This window comes from Equus przewalskii, chromosome X, assembly GCF_037783145.1.
Source record: "Equus przewalskii isolate Varuska chromosome X, EquPr2, whole genome shotgun sequence".
NCBI lineage: Eukaryota > Metazoa > Chordata > Mammalia > Perissodactyla > Equidae > Equus > Equus przewalskii.
The window spans coordinates 121720295-121745881 of NC_091863.1; the positions used below are offsets into that span (position 1 = coordinate 121720295).

The window sequence follows — 25587 nt, forward strand, 5'->3', positions numbered from 1 at the left end:
TCAACAGACGAATGGATAAAGAAGTTGTGGTATATATATACAATGGAATACTACTCAGCTGCAAAACAGAACAAAATCATCCCATTTGCAACAACGTGGATGGACCTTGAGGGAATTATGTTAAGTGAAATAAGCCAGTTAGAGAAGGATAATCTCTGTACGACTCCACTCATATGAGGAATTTAAAAATGTGGACAAAGAGAACAGATTAGTGGCTACCAGGGGAAAGGTGGGGTGGGGGGTGGGCACAAAGAGTGAAATGGTGCACCTACAACACGAATGACAAACGTTAATGTACAACTGAAATCACACAAGATTGTAACCTATCATTAACTCAATAAAAAAAAAAAAAGAATGTTCTATAAATGCCAATTAAGTCAAGTTGGTTGATAGTGTGGTTCCTGTTTCTGATACCTTTATTTATTTTCTGTCTACTTGTTATACTGCTTATTGAGAGAGGACTATTGAAATCTCTAACTATAATTATAGCTCATCCCTTTCTCCTTTCAGTGCCCAGTCTTTGCTTCGTGTGTTTAGAAGTTCCGTGATTAGGTGCATAAATATTTAGGATTATTATGTACTCTTGATGAATTGACCCTTTCATAATGAAATGGCCCTCTTTATTCCTAGTAATATTTTTGGCTCTTATATTTATTTTTTCCGATATTAAAATATCTGCCCCAACTTTCTTTTGATGACTGTAGTGCATCTTTTGCCATCCTATTAATTTTAAAGTTTATGACTTTATATTTAAAGTGAGTTTCTCTCCGGGAACAATTTTGAGTCCTGCTGTTTTTATCCAATTTGACCATCTCTGACTTTTAAAATGAATGTTTAGATTAATTAAATTTAATGTGATGATTGATATGGTTGCTATTGGTTTTCTATTTGTTTCATCTATTCTTTGTTACTTTTTCCTCTTTTACTGCCTTCCTATCAAGTACTTTTTTCATTTTTATAACCTTTCTTGCATTATTAGCTATAATTTTTCTTTAAGTTCCACAGCACATATCCTTAATTTATCACAATCTACCTACAAGGATATTATATCACATCACATGCAATACAAAAACCTTTCAACAGTATATTTCCATTTCATCTTCTCCTGACTTTTGTGCTATTGCTGTTATACATTTTCCTCATATATATATTACAAGCCACACAATAGATTGTTATTATTTTTGCTTTAAGTAGTCATTTATCATTCAAAGAGATTTATAAAAACAGAAACTATTTTATATTTACCCACATATTTTCCATTTCTGTTGCTCTTCCTTCCTTTGTATAGATCCATATTTCTATCTTGCATCGTTTTCCTTCTGCCTGACATATTTCCCTTAACATTTCTTGCCGTACAAATCTGCTGGTGATGAATTTTTCAGCTTCTATGAGTCTGAAAAAGTGTTTATTTTGCCTATGTTTTAAAATATATTATCTCTGGCTACAGAATTCCAGATTGACAGTTTTTTTCAGTACTTTAAAGCTGTTGCTAACTACCTTCTTGCTTGCTTGTTTCTGACAAGAAGCCTGCTATCTTTCTAGAATTTTCCCTCTATACATAATGCTTTGTTTTACTCTGTTTGCTTTTAGGATTTTCTCTTTATCACTAGTTCTAAGTAATTTGATCATTTCTCTTGGTGTAATTTTCTTCATGTTTCTTGTTTGTTGAGCTTCGTGGTTTGGGGGATTACAATTTTCATCAAATTTAGAATACTTTTGACCAGTTTTTTCAAATACATTTTCTGTCCCCCTTCAGATAATCCAATTACACTTACATTAGGCTACTCAAAGCCATCCCACAGTGCACTGATGTTCTATTCATTTTTTCAGTCTTTTCTCCTCTATGTTTTATTTTTGCTAGTTACTATTGCTACGTCTTCAGGCTTATTAATCTTTTCTTCTGCAGTGTCCAATCTGGTGTTAGTCTTATCTGGTGTATATTTCACCTCAGATATTGTATTTTTCATATCTAGAAGTTCAATTTGGTTCTGTTTTTAAGTTACATGTCTCTACTCAACATGCTCATGTTTTCCACTACCTTTTGAACATATGGAATATAGATGTAATAACTGTTTAATGTATTAATCTACTACTTATTTCATCTGTGTCATTTATGCATCTGTTTTTATTGATTGATTTTTCTGCCCTTTTTGGGTTATATTTTCTTGCTTTTTTGCATGCCTGGTAATTTTTTACTAGATACCAGCCATTGTGAATTTCACCTTGTTATGTACCAGGTATTTTTTGTATCACTGTAAATATTCTTGAACTCTGTTCTGGAATAATGTTAAGTTACTTGGAAACAGTTTGATCCTTTTGAAGCTTGCTTTAAAGCTTTGTTAGGTGGGACCAGAGAAGGCTTTGATTTCGGGATTCTTTTGCCCCACCACCGAGGCCATATCCTTCTGAGTACCCTACCCCATGCCCCATTTGTTACAAGTTTTTCCACTCTGGTTGGTGGGAACACAAATTATTCCAAACTCTGTGGTTCCATCTGCTGTTTTCCAGTGGTCCTTTCCTCAACCTTATGTTGTTTCCTCATATGTATGAGCTGAACGTTACTTACCTGAAAACTTGAGGGAAATCCTCTACAGATTTCTGAATCACTCAGTACAGCTCTCTCTTTTCCATGCAATTCTTGCTTCTTCTCTGTCCTACAAGTTTTAGCCACTTTGGTCTCCCAAATTCGCACTATTTCTCATCAACTGAGGTAGTCCACCAGACACTATTTGGATTTTCCCTCCCCACATCTTGAAATTCTCTCCAGGCAGTAAGCTGCTACAATCACAGGGCTCACTTTGTTTGTTTCCCTTCTTTCAAGGATCACTGTTCTGTGCTGCCTTTGTTAAATTTCTGAATCTGCTACAAGTTTGTTCATTTCTTAGTTGTTTTTCAAGATAAGAAGGTAAATCTGGTCCCTGTTACTCCGTGTTAGCCAGAAGCAAAAGGTTCCACTCATATTTTTCACAAGTACTCAAACTTGACATGTCTACAGCTAATTAACTCCCCCTCCTTCCCCCACCTTCTTTGTTCTAACCACAACTCCAAAAGAAACAGAATAAAACTAAATAGCACTGTTCCTCTGCCAATGTTCTCCATTTTATAAAATACTACCACCTAGTCATCCAAGCAAGTAACCTAGAAGTTACTCTTTTCTCCTCTCCTTTCCCTAACCCCATAATTTAATCAGTCAGCAAATTCTCTACATTCCCACAGTCTTCACCTTCATCCTTGACAACTGCAATTAATTTATAATTGGTCTTCTCTTCCTCTAATACTGCCCTGTTCCAACCCATTATTTAAACCAAAGAAGTGTCATATAGGCTTCATCTAAAAACAAGCAACAACAACAACAAAAAATTGCACACATATCTTTAACTTTACTTAATAAGTGAATTTATTGTAGTGGTATCAATATAGTAATCCCAACACTATTTTATGTATATTACAGAATTGAGTAAATCAGTGAAGAATACTATGTTGGACTGGAATTAGTGGTATCAGTATAAACTCATTACATATGCATAAAAATACACATATATGTATATGTATATATTTATACACATATTTGTATATATACATACATACATGCATATGTACATATGAATATATACAGGTGTATGTATATATTACATATATGTGAGTATAAATACATATGTGAGTGTGTGTGTGTATATATATATATATATATATATATATATATAAAATGTAATTTGCTATTTTCCAAATTCTTCCCACTGAAATGTCCTAGGAGCAATAATACCACACTAGCAATGAAAATACCTAGCACTAAGATGTTGGATTTTAAATATAATTTCCCACAAAATTATACCATTTTTTCTTGGAAAAAATAACTGATTCCAAAGCTGAATAAGGGAGACTACAAGATAAGTCTGGAATATACTGCTATGCCATAAAGTTAAAAAGAGCTCAAAAAATGAGGAGAACATATCAAGAAGAAACAGAAGCCAGATTGAATAGGCTCCCACTAAGCCAATATGGGAAAGTATGAGCAAAAAGTCTAATTAAAATGAATAATAATATTAATGAATTACAATTCATTGAATAAAGTAAGAATCCATCTGTTCATGCTGATAGTTACCTAATTAATTAAAGAGGAGGGGAGGTTTTGTCTTACAATAGAATGCCATTTAATAAATGTAGAAGAATAGTAGATTTAGAAAATCACCATTTTGCAACCATAACAGTTAATTTTCATGCAAGAATAATCAATAGTTGCTAAAACTATCAGGTGCAACCTGAAAGAGGAACATCATAATCTCAAAGCAATTCCCCGTAAGTTACTTATGAACTATAAACTGAAAAAATGGTGATTTTAGAGTGGACTAACCTAGTGAACATCGAAGTTAACATTACCAATAATGGGGCAAAGAGACATCATGTCCCTTCTTGAGTAATGCACTGAGAAAGACACTATTAACTCCTATGGTATTACTTCCAAAAACGAATAAGGAAAATCAAATCAATGTCATAAAAGACAGAAAGGCTGAGTAACTATACCAGATTATAGGCTAAAGAGATGTAAAAATAAATACAATGAATAATCCTGGATTGAATCCTATACCAAGGAAAGATGCTATGAAGAACATTTTTGGGATGACTGGCAAAAATTGAATATTGACTATAGATTACAAAATAGTATTATGTCAGGTTACATTTTCTGAATTTATAATTGCATTGTAATTTTATAAATAATTTATTTTCTTCTAAGGAAATACACACCAAAGTATTTAGAGACAAAGGGATATGATATCTGCAACTAATTCTCAGGTGGTTCAGGAAAAAAACTAAACACAAATACATTTGCATACTTGCCCTTTCAATACAGCCCATGATGTATTATAATGCATTTACCTCATTGTGATCATATTGCTGATTATACTAAACCCATGGCCAACTAAGATCCCACCTAGCCACCACATCGCTCCTCTTTGGAATGTCAGGCTGATATGTGCTCAGGGTTTTGAGAACAAAGGCATGTTTCCCAGCTGTTCCTGGGCTAGACCTGCCATCCAGGCAGGGATTGGTATTTTGTTACCACAAAAGGGCTTGGTCAAAAGTTGTGGTATAATACCCCATATGCATTTACCTAAGTGAAATCCAGAACCTTCCAAACCAGACCAGAGAGATTGACCATTGAAATGAAGGATTAGAACTATTTTCCGGTGCTCAGAGGGAAGAAACTCAGCTTTACACTGACCTCATTGGCCAACAGACCACTGAAGGCACCTTAAGAATCTTTTTAGATGACAACAGCCAAGAAGAAGATCCTAAAATGGTAACTGACCTCCAAGTCCAGGTCGCAGCCGGTTGTCATAGCCATCCAGAAGACGATCCAAGATTCTGGTGAAGATAGTGATGTTGTCGGTGCTGTCGTCAGGAATATCTGGGGCATGCTTAGGAGAGAGTCTGAGGCAGTGGAAGAAAAGGAGATGGAAAATAATAGTTCTTAATAGGAAACAATTACATGTTTAAACACTTTAATTCAAGAAGATTTCAATCAATAGACTGGGCCAATTAAATAGCTCTGTTTCTTAACCAAACCAGCAAGCACTTCCTATTTGTCTTGACTACCTGTGTAGGAGGCAGACAGTGGTCACTCTACTTGAGCTCTTATCCAGCATTGGCACAGGCTTTACCGAATACATGGTCCAGTCCCAACCCAGCAGTGGAGAAACACAAGCAGAAATCCTGGACAGAATGTCACTGAGAACAGTACCTGGCAAAAAGTTCATTCATCAAATTTTTTCTGCATGAATGAGAAAGCCTCAAAATAATAAAAGGAAAACTTTGTTACTGAGAACTTACTCCTCTTCCAGCCTAGAGAAACATAGGTTCACAGAACAACAAAGCCAGACAGACCCTTGAATTGCGTCTAGTCTAACTTCCTCTCCCACCTTGTGGAGATAGGGCAACAAAACAATAACAGTCCATTAAGTGTTAAAGCTACCAGGACTCTTAGGAGATTCCCTAATCTCTCTCAGTTTATACTTGGAGAAATAAGCTCAGAGAGGACACCAAATTTGCCCACAGTCACATTGCTAATGAGAGGCAGAGCTAGGACAATAATCCAAGGTTTCTTATTTTCTAGTGACCCTCAGCTACCTCTTGCTTCTCCAGTTTGGACACCTTCTGAAAGCCGTTCTAAGCACTTGGCACTTTACTAACCACCTAATCAGGCCCAGGCTGTGACTGAAACTTTCACTTTGTGAGGAGGAGCTCGGTGTGGTTTGACAGGACTAGGAATAAAGAGAGTCCCTGGGTAGTTTAGGGGAAAGAGGGATATAGTAAAAGAAATGGCTGTTACCAAGGGTCAAGAAGCATGGTGTAGAATTAAGTAATAAACTAGGAGTCTGAAATCCTGGGTCCTGGTGCCAGCTGTATTCATGATTTGGAATAGACCATTAAGTAAGTTAAAGTACTGCATCTCCTTAGGTCTCAGTTTTCCCCAGTTTTACCTTGGACCCAGAAGGTCGCCATTAACAGATACATAATAACTATTCCTAACATCCAGTTAATCAGGGCTATAAAAGACATAGGATAACAGTTGAGAAGGAGTCTTAAGAGACAGTCAATATATCTTCCCACCAATATTTATCCCTAGAAGTGGGAAAGGTTCCTCTTCCAAAAAAGACCCTGGGAAATATCTACAGAATAGTAGAAACATCTGAATTGAATGATTCTCACTCTAAACTGCCACACTCTAGTTGATAACCTTGGAAAATTCATTTGAACTCCAATTTCCTTAATTCATAAACCTAATTCAATTCACTTAATCATTCAATGCGTCTTTATTGAGCATCAACTATGCACCTATTACTGTTCTCGTGTCGTGATAGTGCAGAAAAATAAAGGTAAAACAAGGTGACTAATCTTTCCTCTGCTTACAGGGTTGCTGTGAGGATCAAACAATAAAATAGATACACATAGAAGGAAAAAGAAAACTAGGCTTAAAGAGTCTGGAGATATGCATTTGAATTTCTTAGTTGTGTGACATTAGGCAAGTCACATAATACCTCTAGTAATAGCTTTCTCATATTTAATATTAAAATAACCTCACAGATATGTTGTATTAATATTAAATAGTATATTAAAATTGCGAGGCTTACTGCTTAATATTTAGAAGTATTCAAAGTTTGTTTTCTCTTTTTTAAAAATAGTAGTTTATGCACTCAAATGCATTATTCAAAGGTAAATAGTAGTAACAAAATATTGCTACCCGCATCAGCCAAAAGCCATAAAGAAAGCTTTGGCCAGAGAGCGCTGAAATCCAGTAAAGAGTAGAGACGACTGGCTGGTTTAGTGGACAGAGTACCAGAAGTGCTATAGATACTTCACTGGGAAAGGGGAAGAAAGAACTGTAATGCAGAGCTAACAAATTGACAGCAATATGCTGAAGAGACAACTACAGACACCCTGTCACGTGACAGCCCACACTTGGCTCAATCCATCAATATTCTGAATCCGCCTTACACTGGCTGTGGGGAGAGAGGCTGTGGAAGCTCAACTGATCTTGTGCAAACCTCTTTCTCGTTATTGCTTAACTCTCACTGTGGGGAATCTTGACCCTGGTTAGCCTAATCCCATTTCTGAGAAATAGGTCTATGAATTGAATGAAAAACCATTTCTTGGATTACTGGAAGGGGATAGAAAGGAGAATCCTCACAGAGTCATAGACGAGTTATAAAGAGTTTCACAGTTTATCTACTCCAGGTGCTTTATAGATCAGAATTCTAAACCTCCTGAACACAATTTTTTAACCACCCTGAGTGTTCATGGGAAAGCTAAAATTTGTATCCAGAATTCTTGAATATATGGCCAATACACCATGCCACAATTCTTACTGAAGTATTTTCATGGCAATGCATTTCCATTCCTTGTGGACTCTGTGTCGATATGTTAGCAGCATTATTCGCTAATAACCTTTGAACTTTTAAGTCAAAAATCAATGCTAAGTATTACTCCAAAACAATATTAAACAGATTTTATGATTTTGCACTTGATTACTGATAAATTTTTCTCCTGATGTGCCCTAAATTGTTGTATGGGGAGCAAGAAGGTGATTTAGTCTGGAACCCAAATCAGAACTCTCTCTTACTCAATAACTGAACTGCAACAAGCTGGAGTCTGTAGTTGTGCCAATCCACAATAGTTTGGGGGAACAACAAACAATCATGGTGCATCAGAATTACAGAAGGCCTTAGAGATCATATAATTATTTCCCTTCATTTTACAAATGGAACACCTAAAATACCAAGGAGGGAAAGGAATTGTTCAAAGCCACATGTTTATTAAGTTGATGAAATTGATGCAATAACCATGCCTGTTTTGCCTCGTATCTGTCATTACTAGTTGGATTAAATATGATATTAGTAGTCTATCATTAAAAGATGAAAATACCATTACTAATACACTATCTGTAGGTTAGGTAAGTTTAGTCATTTTTCTAGCCCAAAGATGGAATAGTGGTAAGTCCACAGGACTAGGGTCAAATGAAGAGTTTTAGTCCTGGCTCTGCCACTGATTGTGTGACCTATTTCCTTACATGTAAAATGGGGATAATAAATCCCTATCTTAGAAAGCTTTTGGAAGAAATAAGTAAATAAAATAATAAGCATAAAATTTCTTTGTAAATGGTAAAGCTCAATATACATTGATGGTTGTTCATTCCTCTTCCCTCAAACTTCTGAAAATGTAATGAGATACCTTTGAAAGACAAGCACTTGTATGCTATGGGACAAAGTTGAGCTCATTGGCCATCTAGGGATTAAGTTCAGGATGTTGGCAGTAACAGCATTAGTTCACCCACATTGAGGACCCAAGTGTGTTTATGTTTAGGGGGAAGCAGGAGAGGCACAGATGTGGAGTTGCTGATGCAGTTCATACAACAACCCAAAGATAGGAGAAATTTACTTCATTAAAAGGATGGCATTTTCCCTGATACTGTATATCTCCTGAGGGAGAACATATTTTCTAAAATAAAGAAAATTCAAAATTACTGTGCAGAAGGTGACATCAGCAAGATGGAGGCCTAGGAGTCCCAAAGCTCGTCTCCCCCGCAAAAAACAAGAACGATAAATAAACAACTACAAACTCAAGAAAAGAGCTCAGGGAAAGCTCTAGACAACAAAGAAGAAAGAGCAAAAACCTGAAGAGCTCAAAAATCGAGGATGGCCGCATGGAAAATCACAGGCAGCATGTTACCTGTGTCATCCCATACCCTAGTCAGGATCTCCTCCACACCTGGAGTAATCTCTTTTGATTCTCTTTTGAATCTCTTTTTCACCACACAGGGAAAAGAAAATCAGGAGAACCCCAGAAGTTGCACCATTGTGGACATTTGCAGCTTTTGCTACAGAGGTCTTCCACAGTCTTCACTGATGCTGATCCCAGCTGACAGAGTAGCATGGAGTGACCACCTCTGCATCTATTCCCCAGGCTGGAGTTGTTGCTGAAGTGAGACTTGTCCTCAGGGGCCCCAGTTGTCGGGCCCCACTCTCAGGGATCTGGCACCACAGCACCTCACTACATATGAGACAGGTGCTACCACTGCTCTTAGCCTACCCCTGATCGCAGACTAGGGCTCTGTCCCACCATTACCAGGGCAACCTCTGCTTCCCTCAGTTGCATTTCTACAAACTAATAACAAATTATCTGAAAGATAAATTAAGAAAGCAATCCCATTTATAATAGCATTAAAAACAATAAAATACTTAAGAATAAATTTAACCAAGGAGGTAAAAGACCAGTACACTGAAAACTATAAGACATTGATGAAAGACATTGAAGAAGATGCAAATAAATGGAAAGATATCCTGTGCTTCTAAACTAGAAGAATTAATATTGTGAAAATGTCCATACTACCCAAAGTCATCTACATATTCAATGCAATCCTGATCAAATTTCCAATGATATTTTTCACAGAAATAGGAAACACTATCCTAAAATTTGTTTGAGACCACAAAAGACCCAAAATAGCCAAAGCAACCCTGAGAAAGAAGAACAAAGCTGGAGGCATTGCAATACCTGATTTCAAGCTATATTACAACACTATAGTAATCAAAACAGTATGGTACTGGCCTCAAAACAGGCACATAGATCAATGGAACAGAACAGAGAGCCCAGAAATAAACCAACATATTTATGGTCAACTGATCTTCGACAGTTGTGCCAAGAATACACAATGGACAGTCTCTTCAATAAATGGTGTTGGGAAAACTGGATATCCACTTGTAAAAAAATGATATTGGACTCCTATCTCATACCACTCATAAAAAGTAACTTGAAAGGAATCAAAGATTTAAATGTAAAGCCTGAAACTATAAAACTCATAGAAGAAAGCATAGGAAAAAAGATCCTTGACATTGTTCTAGGCAATGATTTCTTGAATAAATCACCAAAAGCATAGGCAGCAAAAACTAAAATAAACAAGTGGGACTACATTAAACTAAAAAGCTTCTGCACAGCAAAAGAAACAATCAATAAATTGAAAAGATAACCTATGAAATGGGAGAAAATATTTGCAAACCATATATATGATAAGGGACTAATATCCAAATATATATAAAGAACTCATTTAACTCAATAGCAAAGGAGAAGATAATCCAATTTAAAAATGGGCAAAAGTATTGAATAGACATTTTTCCAAAGAAGACATACAAATGGCCAACAAATCACCTTAAACCTGTTAGGATGGCTTTCTATCAAAAAGACAGATAACAAATGTTGGGAAAGGTGTAGAAAAAAGGGAACCCTTATACACTGTTGATGGGAATGTAAATTGGTACAGCCATCATGGAAAACAGTACAGCGGTTACTTAAAAGAAATGAAAATTGAAGTACCATACCATCCAGCAATCCTACTTCTGGGTAGATATTTGAGGGAATTGAAATCAGTATCTTGAAGGGATAGCTGCACCCTCATTTTCACTGCAATAATATTTACAATAGCCAAGATATGGAAACAAACTAAGTGTCTATCAATGGACGAATGTATAAAAAAGATGTGGTATATACAATGGAATATTATTCAGCCACAAAAAAGGAGGAAATCCTGCAATTTTGACAACCTTGAAAGCATTATGCTAAGTGAGATAAGTCAGAGAAGGACAATACAGTATGATCTCACTTATGTGTGGAATCTAAAAAACTGAACTTGTAAAAACAGAGAATAGAATGATGGTTACCAGGGGCTGGCAGGTGGGAAATTAGAGAGGTGTTGTTTAAGGGTACAGACTTGCAGCTAGTAGATAAGTTCTGGAGATCTAATATACAACATAGTGATTATAGTCAACAATATTGTATTATAAACTTCAAAGTTGCTAAGAGACTAAATCTTTACTGTTCTTAACACAGAAAAAAATGATAAACATGTGACGTAATAAAGGTGTTAACTAATGCTACTGTAGTAATCATACTGCAATACACAAATGTATCAAACCAACATGTTGTATACCTTAGACTTACAGAATGTTATATGTCAATAGTATCTCAATAAAAAATAAGTATTTTTAAAAGATCCCTCTTCAGATCATGTCTCTGCACTGCTTACAAACCTTCCATAATTCTTCGTGGCTTACCAAATGAAAGCTGACTCCTTAGCCTGACTGAGATTCATAGCCTGCTGTGAATATGCAATCTGTTCCCAATATACTTTTACAGTTGTAAATTTCACTACGTCTCTTTCTGACCAGAAATCGTAGCCAAATCAGATTACTCACCATTTCCCAATAGTCTCCATGTTTTCATTTTCCAAGCCCAGCCATTCCCTGAAGTGGAAAGGTCTAGCTAAAGATTCAGCACTAGGGATGCCAGGTATACACTGGGAAGGGAATGAGAAACACCTGGAATTCAATATCACACATCCTAACATCTTTACAGAAGCCACTCAAAGAAAAAAAGTACTTTTTGCCTAGAATATGTCCAATCTGTCACAAACAGACAACTGTTCTTTTCTTAAATAGCTTCTATAGACTGACAATGAAACTAGAGAAGTATTGGCTTGAGTCATACCCACTCAACATGTACCCCACCTGTTCACACTATTTACTGAGTTAAAAATAAAAACCAAGTCCTTCATGCCTTCTTAGTAACCGAAAGCCACTGCTTCACAGAAACACACAGGAGATTTGACTAGTAAATGTTGTGAATGATTAAATAAGGTACCAGACATTAGAGATACGATTCCATACGTGACCATAAGCAGACATGCCCCAACTTAAAATGAATTGTGTTCCAAAGTTTGCAAAGAATTAAAGGTACATTCTTCCTTTGAAGCAACGCCATAAAACATAGCTATTTTTCCAGGCAAGGCTACACAAGTCTTTATTTCTCATAATTTACCTGAATGATTGTAACCATGTTGCCAATCCACAAGCAGTATTTCCGCAACGTTTCTGGTTAAGTGGACTTTCATAGGCCAGCCTAAGAACCATTTCTGACACTGACTATATGGAGGAAGGAATTATGACACAAAAGAAGGGGAAACTACAGTACTAGGAATATTCTCTTCCCCACTATTATTTACTCTCAACCCCATACCCATGGCCATGATTAAAGCAATGAGCTGGCCAGCTCAAATCTCTCAAACAACCCTGGTTGCTGGTATCCTTACAATGGAGAGTCCTGACAATCATCACCTTAACCAAGAGATCACATTTAGCAGCAGTAATACTGAGAAAACCTTTCTTTCCTGACATGATGTAATAGAAAATTACGGCATCACCTACCAAGTATTCTTGATCCTGTCTTCAAATGTCCAGCCCTGCCCTGTGTCACAAATGCCACATTTCTACTTCAAAAGGGAAAATGATATTTCTTAGTCCTCCATCTCCTATAAAAAATTGCACTTGCTCTATTTTAGCACAGGCCAGTCATGTGGCTGAGATATTAGGTATTCAGAGATTGAGGGATTGCTATACATAAGTAAATGTCCATGTACATAAAAGAAATGAACACGTGACTAACTCTTACTTAAAAGTGGTAAAATGCATGAAAAGCGATACATCGTAGCAGTTAATAGTGTGGAATCTAGAGTCAGATTGTCTACATTTCAGTCCTGGCTCTGCCATTTTCTAGCTGTGTGAGCTTTGGCAAGTTACTTGATCTCTCTGTGCCTCCATCTTTCATCTGTGAAACAGGAATAATAGCAGCACCTAGCTAGCAGGACTGTTACAAGGACTATATGAATTAACATATGTAAAACACTTAGAATCATGCTTGGTACATAGTGAGAGTTATTTAAATATAAGTTTTAAACTAACACGATGAAATATGAGAACTATAAATAAGAATAAAGTCTTGAATTGGGTTTCAAGAAAAAGCTAATTAGAAAGCACAGCATAGTGTCCAGGTTGAAGCAATGTCTGGAAAACCATATCATGTGAGGAGAATAGTTGAAAGTACTGAGAGTTATCCTGTAGACAAGAAAGCATAGAGAAGCTCTGAGAGCTGTTATGTGAAAAAGGAAGCAAGTGCTATAGGGGCCTACAACTGGTAGACGTTAGAGGAAGGTGGACTTCTAAACATAGGAAGCACCTTCCACCTCTTAGAGCTATGCCCTGTGGGAGTAGGGCGGTTTATCACTGGAGGGATTCAAACCGGTAGATTATCAAGCATAATGCAGGAGGAACTCTTGACCAGGGTAGGGGCTTAGGACTGACAGCCACTCATGTCCTGTATCTGGCTCTGAAAATTCAAGATTTAAGGATTGAATGGTAAAAGTATTGATATATTGATTCCGTAATAGAGATTATATGTACATGGAAGGGACTGGACCTTTCATACTTACACTTCAAATCACAGTTGGCTTGAGACACACCTACTCAGCATGTGCCCCACTTGTTCACAGTATTGGCTGAGTTAAAGGAAAATAAAAACCAAGTTGTTCATGCCTTCTTAGTAACTTTGTATTTACACATGTGGTCACAGGTGCCAGTTTATTCTGAGATTAAGAGCCCCAAGAAAATATCTTCCAAGATGAAAATGTACGTAATAACTGACACCTTTGGTACACAAGTCAGGCCATGTACGTGGCAAGGAAACAAATAAGCAATCCCCCAACCATTTACTCTTAAGTTCACCGTATCTGCTGTCACCGCTGCCACCACCATATAACCTTGACGCAGAAAAAGTGTTGATATGGTGTCACATCCATCCAAAATCAGTTTCTACTCTATTCTTAAACGTGTAAAAATGAGACGTTGTGCCTGATGTCTTTCATTTCCCCTTCCAGATATATTCTCCACTCTTCTCCACCCTGTTCTCTTTCCTATAAGGCTGACCCGTATGAACTAGACAAACAGGGCTCCCACGGCCTCTGGCTTCGACTTGGGTTTGGCCTCCTTGTCTCAAGATCAGAGGGAGGAAGAAGAGCAAAGTTTGAGTAGGTAATCCCCTGGCTCTCTCCTTGTGAAATCTCCTCCACCAAAGGTCTCTGCACCTCTTTTAAAAACATGTTTTATATGACATAACTGCTGCCGGCCTTAGGTTCTTCCCCTATCCCCTGGGGTGCCCCTGCACCCAGACCATACCTTTACAATTAGTCCCTTTGCAATTCTACCCTCTTCAAACAATGTTAATTGAAATGCCTCATCTGTTTTCTTTGGGGTCCTGACTGATACACATCTCAAGTTTCAATAAATTGCAGTCAGACTTGGACAAAAGATCCATTTGGCGCTTATTTGATACTTAGGTTGGCCCATTAGGAAATTGCTTATATTTGACCATTTTGACCCAGAAAAATGACAGTTTCATAATGGTTCAACCTAACACTGTTCACACATATAGTTCTCATTTGTCGATGGTCAAAATACTGGACCAGGAAGTAAGAGTCTAAGAAATGTCTTTATTATGTGAAGCTGAAATTGTTCCCTGTAGCTTTTCCTTAAGAATATGGGACTGGGAATCAGAGACTAGTGTTCCAGACCCAGCTCTCCTATTAAATTGCTATAATGTCTTAGAAAAGTCCGTTTCCTTTTCTGGACCTCAATTTCTTCAGGCAGAAAATGAGGACTCAGACTAGATGCTCTCTGTGGGTTTTCCCAAGTCTGCTACTCTGAAATTCCAGAATATCGCATCCCTAACTATACTGTTAGTTCCTCAAGACAAGGACTGTGTCCCCAAAGTATTGTAAAAGATTCCTTACATCAGAATCAATTGGGGCATTTGAGAAAATACAGATTTTTAAGCGCTATCCCCAGAGCTACTAAATTACAATCTCCAGATGTGGAGCCTTCTTCCTTGCTCACACATACTGAACATTGAGAACCATTGCATTGGGCACATGAGCTATACAAAGTACTGGTCAATAAACTACTGTTGATTGTTGTAGCTGCTTGGGTAGCCATCCCAGGTGATTCAATTGAATAAAACACTAAAAGTAGATAAAATAATGCAGCAAATGGATTTTTTTCAACACACAAAAACATCATTCAGAAGATATCAAAACAAGCAAACAAAAAGAAGGAGCAGCTCTTCTAAATATCGGAACTATCAGCATAAACCATATGTTTTAAATTTGTATTTGTTCCTTTATTTCTAGAAAATACAAATACAGTTCCAAACCAAATATTTGGAGCCAGGCTTTTAGTTGTCTCATCCCTCCAAAGCATGAATTGCATTGGACTTGGGAGAAAGTAAACCCCCCAAAGTTTCTAATGCCCCTGTGTTATATTCAAGCACTTCTTTCTGCTTTTTCAAGCAGGATCTCTTGGGCTTCTCTTTAATATAATTACTAAAAGGCTTCTTTATCTGGTTTTCTAAGCACCAACAGCATGTAAACAAACCCATGTAAACAAGAAAGGTCACAACTAACACTGAGGATGGAGACACAAAATGAAAAAGGCAGATATAGAATGAACATACTGAATATTCTTTATGATGACCATAAAGCCACCAATAAAAGGGACTATTCTGTTCAAAATCCTTGCTTAGGATTATAATAAAAGATGCAATACATTTTTAGAGAACTTTATTCTCAAAGTTAAAATTAAAAAGGCTTTAACATTTGAAGAGGTAAGGTTCATTTATTTAAAATTTCCATCTTATTTAGAGCATCTATCATAGCCCAGTGAAGTCAGTACATGAGGATTTAATGAAATAGAATTAGTGTGTTTTTCCAGAATGGGGTAAAGAACAAAAAGGGCCTCATGGGAAAACTTTCTAAGGACATATCAGTCCAGATCGGTAGCCCTCAGCCATAGAGATTACTGTTGAAAATGTGATAGAAGATGGAAAGACTCAAAGTACACTAAGATAATCAACCCTGCAAAAATAATTAGGAACAAGTCCTAATGCTTCCAAGAATAGGGGACAGTAGCCAAATGTAAAACAACAACAAAAAAGCCACTATCAAACAATAAAATATCCTATGTAATACTGAAATATTTCAAGCCTAAGGGGGTCGAATGTGATGGGATTTTAAAGTCAAAAGAAGTTCAATATAGCTAAAGAACACAAGAGTTTGGTGACAGGAGGACTACGAAATAAGGCTGACAAGATGGGTAGAGGCTGGATCAAAATGGGCCTTATAAAATCATGTTAAAAAGTTTGGACTTTAATCCAGGGACAGTAGGAAGCCATTAAATGACTCTAAACAGGATAGATATTGTATTGTAGAAGAAACTCTAGCTACAGAGTGGAAGCCAGTTTTGTTGGGAGCAAGACTTCAGGAAGTAAGACCAATTAGAGACTCTTGCAGTTGTCCAAGTGAAAGACAACACTGGATTAAACTAGGGTGGTAAGAGGAAAGTTAGAAAAAGTAAATGAATTCAAGGGGTGCGGGAGGTAGAAATGACAGATCTTGGTGATTGATTCAATCTGGAGAGCGAAGGGTAGAAAACTGGCAAAAATGATTCCAAGTTTCTGGCTTGAGCAATGGGCTGTATGGTGGTGTCGTTGATTGAAACAAAGAGAGATGGAAGAGGAGCATGTTATGTTTGCTTGTTGTTTGGTTTTTGTTGTTGTTTTTAAAGTGGAGGAGGGAGATGGAAATGATGAGACTACTTTGGACATGCTTAGTTTAAGGAGTTTACGGAACAGCCAAGTGGACATGTCCAATACATAGTTGGATTTAGAGGTCTGATTCTCAAGAGAAGTTAGGAACGGCAATTCAGACAAGAGTCATTGGCATATATATAAGGTAACAATGTCACAGAGATGGATGAAATCACTTACAGTCTATATGGTAAGAAGAGCACCTAGAACAAAACAAAGAAAAACACCAACACCTGAGAAATGAACAAAGAAAGAGAAGATTACCAAAGAGATTGCAAAAGATCTTCATATCACAAAGGCCTCTGATAGAGCTATGTAATATTGTGGAAAATATTCTAAAAAGCATAGCCATAAAACCGTGAGGAAAACCAATTATACTATTTACTGTTGGTAATATGTCCAGATCTCTTTTCCCGGGCCAATGAAACCATCCCCCAGCTAATTCTGATTATTACCATTGACCTAAGGGAGCCACCTCACCCTAAAATGCCTGAGAAGTTATGTCTTCTACCAGTCAGCTCACAGGCAATGACTGATTGACATGAGGCTACAAAAGCCCAGGCCCCTAGGCTCAAGGTGGGCCAAATCTGGAGTGCCACTCACACTCCAAATCTCCCCATGAGGTCAAATGGAGGCTACGCTTCAAGTAAAATCGCACCTTTGCTTTACTTCTTCCCCTTCCCCATCTCACCTCTCTTACTTCCTTACAAGTTTCTCTGAGAGGACTCTCTCAAGAATCCATTTGCTTAGGAATCCTTGTCTCAGGCCCTGCTTCTAGAGAACCTAATCTAAGAACCAGGGAATTATGGTGTCTCTGAAGTCAAAGAAAGAATTATTCTTAAACTATACATTTATATTTTATGCAATTTTTATATATGTTTTATTTCATAATAAAAAGTAGTTACGGAAGAAGAGAAAAGTCAACAATGTTGAATGTTGCTACATGCTACTAAAGAAATTGAGTAACATAAGAACCAACAAGTGTGCATTTTAGCAACAGAGTCAACACTGGTCATCTTGGTTGCAGAAGTTGCCTTAGAGTCATGGGGTTGGAAGTCAGACAGCAGTGGTGGAAAAACAAGCAGTGGGTAAGTAGAGACAATAAAGAAAACTCCTTCTTCAAGAAGCATGACTGTGAAGAGAAGCAAAGATTTAAGGTACTAAGTGGAGGGAACTTTTGTTTGGTTGTTTGTTTTGGTTTTTTTGCTGAGGAAGATTCACCCTCAGCTAACATCTATGCCAGTCTTCCTCTATTTTGTATGTGGCTGCTGATGAGTGGTGTAGGTCTGCATCTGGGAACCCAACCCAGGCAGCTGAAGCAGAGTGCACCAAACTTAACCACTAGGCCTCGGAGCTGGCCCCTGGAAGGAATATTTTTAAATTTATGTTGAGGGGCTGGTCCCGTGGCTAAGTGGTTAAGTTCGCACGCTCCACTGTAGGCAGCCCAGTGTTTCATTGGTTCAAATCCTGGGCACAGACATGGCGCTGCTTGTTGAGCTACGCTGAGGTGGCATCCCACATGCCACAACTAGAAGGACCCACAACAAAGAATATACAACTATGCACTGGGGGGCTTTGGGGAGAAAAAGGAACAAAATAAAATCTTTAAATTTAAGTTGAGAGATTCTTAATCACATTTAAGTGCTAATGGGACAGAACCAATAAAGAGACACATTGAAGATCCAAGGGAGAAAAGAGAAAATTGAGAGCAAATGGCTGGAGAGAACTGCTTTTAAAATGCTAAGAGGGAATTCAAACACGGGCTAGAGAGTTGCCCAAGAAGAACTTTGAGATCTCTTTCTACCTTAAGAGTCTGAGCTGATGATGTTTTTCCAAATACAGTGCAATGTCTGAATATCAGGGACCAGAGTACTTGAGTTCATCTGGGATAAAAACCAAAAGTTTTGGTCCAAGGCAAGAATTTATCACAGCCTTCTTTTGTTCTAGGAGTTAAAGGCTCTTACCCGCCAATATCCTGCTTCACAAAGTCCCCAGGTTCTTGTCGTCTTGATTCCCCTTGGCCAGTTGTTCCAGGGAGAATATTAATCAGGAAGAGAAGACCAAGGCTGATCATGCAGAAGTGACTCATTTGTGTGATTATCATCTTCTTAGGCACCAACTTGCAGACACCTGTGAGATCCCTGTTCAGGGAAAGAGGAAGGGGAAAGGAGTAGAAGACAAAGGGACGGGGGAAGAAGAGGTTTTAAAAAAAGATTTTATTCAACACTATTAGAGTCATTTTACTTCCCTGGTATCCAGTTACTAAATGCCTAATGTGACAGTCCCCTTTCCCTAATTCATCAATGCCACCGAAATTCACCCCAAGCATATCCCTCACTTGAATGTACCAGAGCACATCTAAGAAAGGGCAGTGTAAAGAGTGTAAAGGGCAGTGTTAAGGGCAGTGTACCATAGCCCATCTAAGAAAGGGCAGTGTAAAGAGTGTAAAGGGCAGTGTTAAGGGCAGTGTACCATAGCCCATCTAAGAAAGGGCAGTGTAAAGAGTGTAAAGGGCAGTGTTAAGGGCAGTGTACCATAGCCCATCTAAGAAAGGGCAGTGTAAAGAAGTCTTAGGTTACAGTTCCAGCTCTTTGCCTGTCTTCCCATGACTAGATGAGTCACAGCGCTTCTCTCAGCCTCAGTTACCTCGTATAATCCAAGAGCTTAAAATAATCTCTCATGTCTTCATTTTATTTCCCCCCAATCCCATTTGATTTTTACCATCACAAATGCCTTTGCCATAGTTAACTGTGTAATATTGTAGACAATCGTAGAATATTAAGACCTGGAGCCTCTTTATAGCATTTTTGGGATTGATTCTCATCTTGATACAGTTGAGCAATTTTCCAAAAGATCAAGGGCCTGGGGTAGATGAACTGTTTCCCCTGAATCAGGTTGAGAAAATGCTGAATGATGAGACACCATGGCTCTTGAATAGGAATGCAATGTTTCCCCACAAAGAGAGTTGAGGACAAAGCTGCCCCATATAGGGGCCACAACATAAAAAATAAATCCAAGCCTAAGCTCCCGGTACAGAAGTCCCTAACAGTTCAGCAAATTACGCCGATAGGATTATGTGATTTAGAGTTGCCTATATGCAAGGTTCTTTTATGAACTCTGGACTGGTGGAGGTTTACTTAAGAAATGGGGTTAAGAAAACAGTGTAAAGTGGCATTTGCTTGCTATCTCTAAACCTTATGCCTTCTTTGAATCTGAAACATTGACCACTTGAAGGAGACCTAACTCTGAGCCAACACCATGCTCTTTTTCAGCCATATCAATGTTTTAACTTTCTGAAGGAACGGAAAGATGTGAAACTTTTTTCTAAGGAAGGTTTATGCAAGAGACTAATATGTAAAACAGATACAGGCTGGAGAGCTATTCTGGTTGATGAGAAGATGAAGAACAAGTCTTTCTAAACTGATCTCATCCCCAAAACATCAGCCACTAGGATCTATACTAGATTGTCTTCTTGAATCTGTGTGATGGGAAAACAGCTATTTTGAGTTGCTGCCCAGGCATTACAGTATGAGAAACCTGCTCACACCCAGAGTCTGGACATTTAGATAAGGACTGGAGCTTAGGATTTCCACCACAAGTTCCTGCTTTGCTTTTCCCGGGGCACCTTTTAAAATAACCACTTATAGTTAAGCCTGTGAAAAGTTAGTGACCTCTGCCCCAACCACCTTACAAGTAATAGGTGCTTGTTACCCTGCTCTCTATCTCCTGCTTGCTCATGACCTGGCATGGAGAACTGCCCTTCCCCCAGCTCATTGCACCCCTCTGCCCCATTGTGGGATCTGTGAGTAATAAATCTCGTGACTTTACTTCCTTTGCATGGGTGTATTGAAACTGTGCCTTCAATCAAAGTGACCCTGGGGTTTTCACTTCCCTAAAGTTGGAACTTGGAGGCTGAGGGAAGTACCTGCCAGCCCTGTATGGGTGGCTTGTGCCTCCTCATTCAGCAGGTCATAATCAGCATATTCTTAATGTAATACATCAGCAACAGGAGCCCCAACACAATCTGATACAGGTATAGAAAACTACAATAACGAAGAAGACGGACTTCTGACACGAAGCATTGTGCACATTATAGATAGAAATAGATGTATTATTAGCCTGCATCATAAAAAGTTGCCAATATTTGACAATTTTTGTTTCACAAAAACAGCAATGTCTTATGATCAGTCTAATGCTGTGACATTCATGATTCATGAGCTGTAAGTTGATGGTCATTTTACAGAAATGAACAGAAACAGTACAGTTCAGAAAACCATAGCGTATGAATAAGAAAATATGGTTCATGAGCAAACAACTCTGGGGCAAGGGAAACATCCATAGTATGAGTGGTAACCATGATATATGCTCAAACATTCACAGTGCTTTAGCAGACTGTAATGTTGTGTGATCACATGACAAAGATTAATGCTCAGATAATCATGACACATGACTGACAATTACTCTGTAGGAACACAGAGACTTGGTATAGGATATGAAGTCCAAATTGCAGAAACAATCCATGGAATACAAGACAGAACCACAATGGATACTCAGAAAACATGAGTGCATGAGTAACAATTCTGGGTATAGAAGATGGCCATGCTGCATGAGCAAAGAGACCCACAGTATGTGTTCAACTATGCTATTCTAGTATATAATTATGGGTTATGTTCAAATGATCATGGTAAACAAGCAGGAAACCTTCACATTAAGAGTAGATGCCAATGAGACAGAAGCAAATGCCCATGATTTGGAAGGAGAAAACTATGGTATACAGTATGATACATAAGAAGACAGTAATATTATATGAACACATGACTAAAGCACATGTTCAAATAACCATTATGCATGAGAAGACAGTCATCGTACACAGAAGAGGTTGGATATAATTTGTGCCCTCCAACTACTATAACACTTTGTTAGCAAATATCATTATTATAACACATGTGAAGACATTTATAGTATAAAACCTCTGACCATGGTATATATCAGAAAACCATAATGCCTGAGCGTAATAATCACTGAACAAGAAAAGAGGGCTTGGTATACACTCCATTAAGACATTGTACCTGATCAAACGCATGCCACTGGACTATTGCACAACAATGTGAATATATTTAACTCTAATAAACTATACAGTTAAAAAACAGTTTCTTATGTGTTTTTTAACCACAATTAAATTTTTAATTAAAAAAACATACCACTAGAGCAGGTAGCCTTAGCAAGTGCCCAACAGCACCCAACCCTGGTATATGTACAGAGTAATATAACACATTAGCAGATATTAGCATTAAATGAACATACATCCATGGTACATGCTCAGATGACCATCAAACAAGTGCAGACAAAGACTGTAGGAGAGCAGATGCCCAAAATTCTTCTTATGACAAACTTGGTGAATTTTCAAGTGACCATAGTGCATAAATTGAAAACCATGACACTTGAACAAAGAGCCTTCAAACATGATAAAGTATCCATGTAGCTGGAGATAACTATGGTATATGCTTAAACAACCATGATACATGTGAAGAGATATTTGGTATATTAGTCCTTAACCGTGATGTGTGCACACACACTGTATGTATCATGGCAACCATGATACAGGAATTAAGCAACATAGTTTAAGAGCAGATGGCTATGCTAGGGGAGTAGAACGCCATAGTGCAGGAACAGAAGGCTGTGGTGCAAGAGTAGGCAGACATGCTCAAATGTTTTTCACTTGAGCAGAGAGGTGAGATATAGATGTAAGTGGCCACAGTGAAGAACTGATATCTTTCGAGTACCGATGACCGTGGTGAATAAGTAGCTATCTATAACATATGTACAAACGAATATAGTACACCCATCCATGGTGAATAAACTGAAAATTACAGCAAAGGAACATCATATAATGACATGGATATTCAAACAACTATGCTGCATGAGCAGAATTTAAACAAAGACTAGTTTTAAAGTTAGTATGAAGAAGCCAGACCACATTGTAAACATAGGCAACCATGGTGTATGCTCATATAAGGACAGCACACAGATAAACTCTAATGACATATGAGCTTACAACCAATGAACATATTCAGATAACCATGGGCACAATAGCAAATGCCTGTGGTAGGAGCAGATGGCCATAAAATATGAGGAGACAGCCCTTGTGCAGGTTCAGATAATCTTGGTGTTACAATGGATTATCCATGGTGTATGAGCACACAATCACGACATATGCTCAAGCCACCATAATATGTGATTGCGCAGCCAAAATAGCAAATGGCTACTCAACCAATTCACTCCACTTAAAAGCTAAAAGACGATACAAGGAACAAAAAATAGGGAAATAAGCTGATGACTTACATATTAATATCTCCATCCCAGATCTCTCCTGCAACCCGTATCTGCACTTAGATGTCTGAGAAGCATCTTAAACTTAACATGTTCAAATCTGAGGTCCAGATTTCCACGTCCACACACACACTCACACACACACACACACACACACACACACACACACAAGACCTGGTCCTCCTGTAGTCTTTCTCATCTCACGTAATTGAACTCCACCCCTCCATTTGTTCTAAGTTTTTATTCTTGACTCCTCTTTTACTCTCATCCCACATCCAATCCATCAGTAAGTCTCATTGGCATTCCATTCAAAAGTAAACATATACAGAATAAAACCACTGGTCATCATTTCTGCTGTTATGACTCTGGCTCAGCATCTCTTGCTGAGACCCTTGTAAAACCCTCTTAAATTGGTCTTGCTGCTTCTTCCCTTGTTTCCTTACAGTCTGTTCTCTATACAGCAGACAACGTGAACTTTTAAAGTGTTAAGTAAGCTATGTCTCTCCTCTGCTCAAAACCCTCCAATCACTTCCCATTTCAAAAGGCTTATGAAGATCTACAAGGACCTACATGATCTAATCCCCCAACAGCTAGCTAACATCCTCTACTACCCTCTTCTCACTCACTCCACTTCAACCACTATGGCCTCCTTGCTGCTCATTGAATATGCCAGGCATGCTCCCGTTCTAGGGCCTCTGCACTTGTTATTGCGTCTACCTATAATATTCTTTCATCCAGTTTCCAGATAGGTTCTTCCTTCTCTCACTTCAGGTTTGTATTCAAATATCACCTTTCCCATTGAGGCCTTCCCTGACTACCCTATCCAAAATTTCAATCCTTCACACATCTCGGATAGTTCCTATGCAGTTGCCTGCTCTATTTTTTCTCCTTTGCACTTCTAATATATATTTTATGTTTTTTGTTATTGTCTGTTTCCCAAGTAGAATATAAGCTCAATGGGGACAAGGAATTTGCCTGCTTTAATCACAGATATATGCCCAATGCATAGAAGAGTGCCTGATAAGTAATGTACAGTTAATGAATAAATAAATGAATATTATTTTGAGAAAAATCACATCCCTAAATGAGGTAAGATAGTATAGAGGATAGGGTGTAGGATGGGCTTTGGAACCCACTAGATTGAGAGACTACTCGGCACTACCAAAAGCTAGTGTTAAGCTTTAAAGATCTCCTTCTTCAATGTAAAACAGGGATAATAATACTCATCCTCTAAGAATACTAAAGATTAAATAATATAACATATATAAAATGCCTGGCTAAAGACCTGCTACCACGATGAGTCTGCTGTTAGATCTTGTCCAAATACACATTCATTTTATCATGAATATTTGCACATCTATTATGTACAAGGCGCTGATACAACACAGTCTCCTATTAGAATTCCTAAAACTTCTTTACCTCAGTGCTTAGAAACTACCAGATACTGACACTCTGTCTACAACTCCACTGCTTGGATGCTACGAGGCACTATCTGCCAGAACTTTACCTGAACAGAGGCATCCCAAGTGCTGCCACCCAGATGCTACAAAGCCCATGCTGCCACTTCTCTGCCTCAATTTGTCAACAGTTTCATTTGAGGCCATCTAATTCCACCCAGCCTCAAAGCATTGTCATTATTAAAGGTTTTGGAGTCAGAAACATCTTAGCTCCAATTCTTTATATACCACATAGAAATCTGACATTGGGTGAGTGATTCAACTCAACATTCTCATCTATAAAAGGTTGATAATGATAACACTGCCATATAGGAGTGTTACGAGAATTCAATGGTATAATTCATGTGTAGCATTAAGCATTACATTTGATATATAGTAATCTTTCGTCACTATGAGCTGCAAGTCAATTCCTTGACCTCTTGCCCTCCGATGAGCCTCAGCTCCACCCTAATCCAGTCACTCATTTCAATGGTCATATCCTAAATCTTGTCATTACATAAACTCATGATCTCAAATAACTATCTGACCACATCTTTCCAACCTTTTTCATCCAGTACCTTCATACTGTCAACTCTTCTACCCTCCTAATCTCTAATCCCTTGATTTTACCACCTTTAAATTGCCCATCATCACCTTCATGTTCTTACTTCTTTTCTTATCCTACTTGGATTACATACATCGTCCATAATTAAAATCATTATAATCATTCTCAGGTATGTGCCCTCAACACACTTGGCTCTCTCTTACTCTGCTGTAACTGCCTAGAAAAACATAAACCCTGGTT

The 25587-nt window shown here is 37.9% G+C and overlaps 1 protein-coding gene across 2 annotated transcripts in view; it reads right to left on the reverse strand.

The window, feature by feature from the left end:
- The window catches only part of GABRA3 (gamma-aminobutyric acid type A receptor subunit alpha3), a 219990-nt gene that overhangs the window by 121068 nt on the left and 73335 nt on the right, over window positions 1-25587 (reverse strand). For both annotated transcript variants that reach the window (XM_070604459.1, XM_070604460.1), the window contains exons 2-3: window positions 18981-19157; window positions 5309-5430 (exon numbers count right to left, since the gene is read on the reverse strand). In XM_070604459.1, the coding sequence (XP_070460560.1) occupies window positions 5309-5430; window positions 18981-19120 (262 nt within the window). In that variant the 5' untranslated portion in view covers window positions 19121-19157. The remainder of the gene's footprint in view (window positions 1-5308; window positions 5431-18980; window positions 19158-25587) is intronic.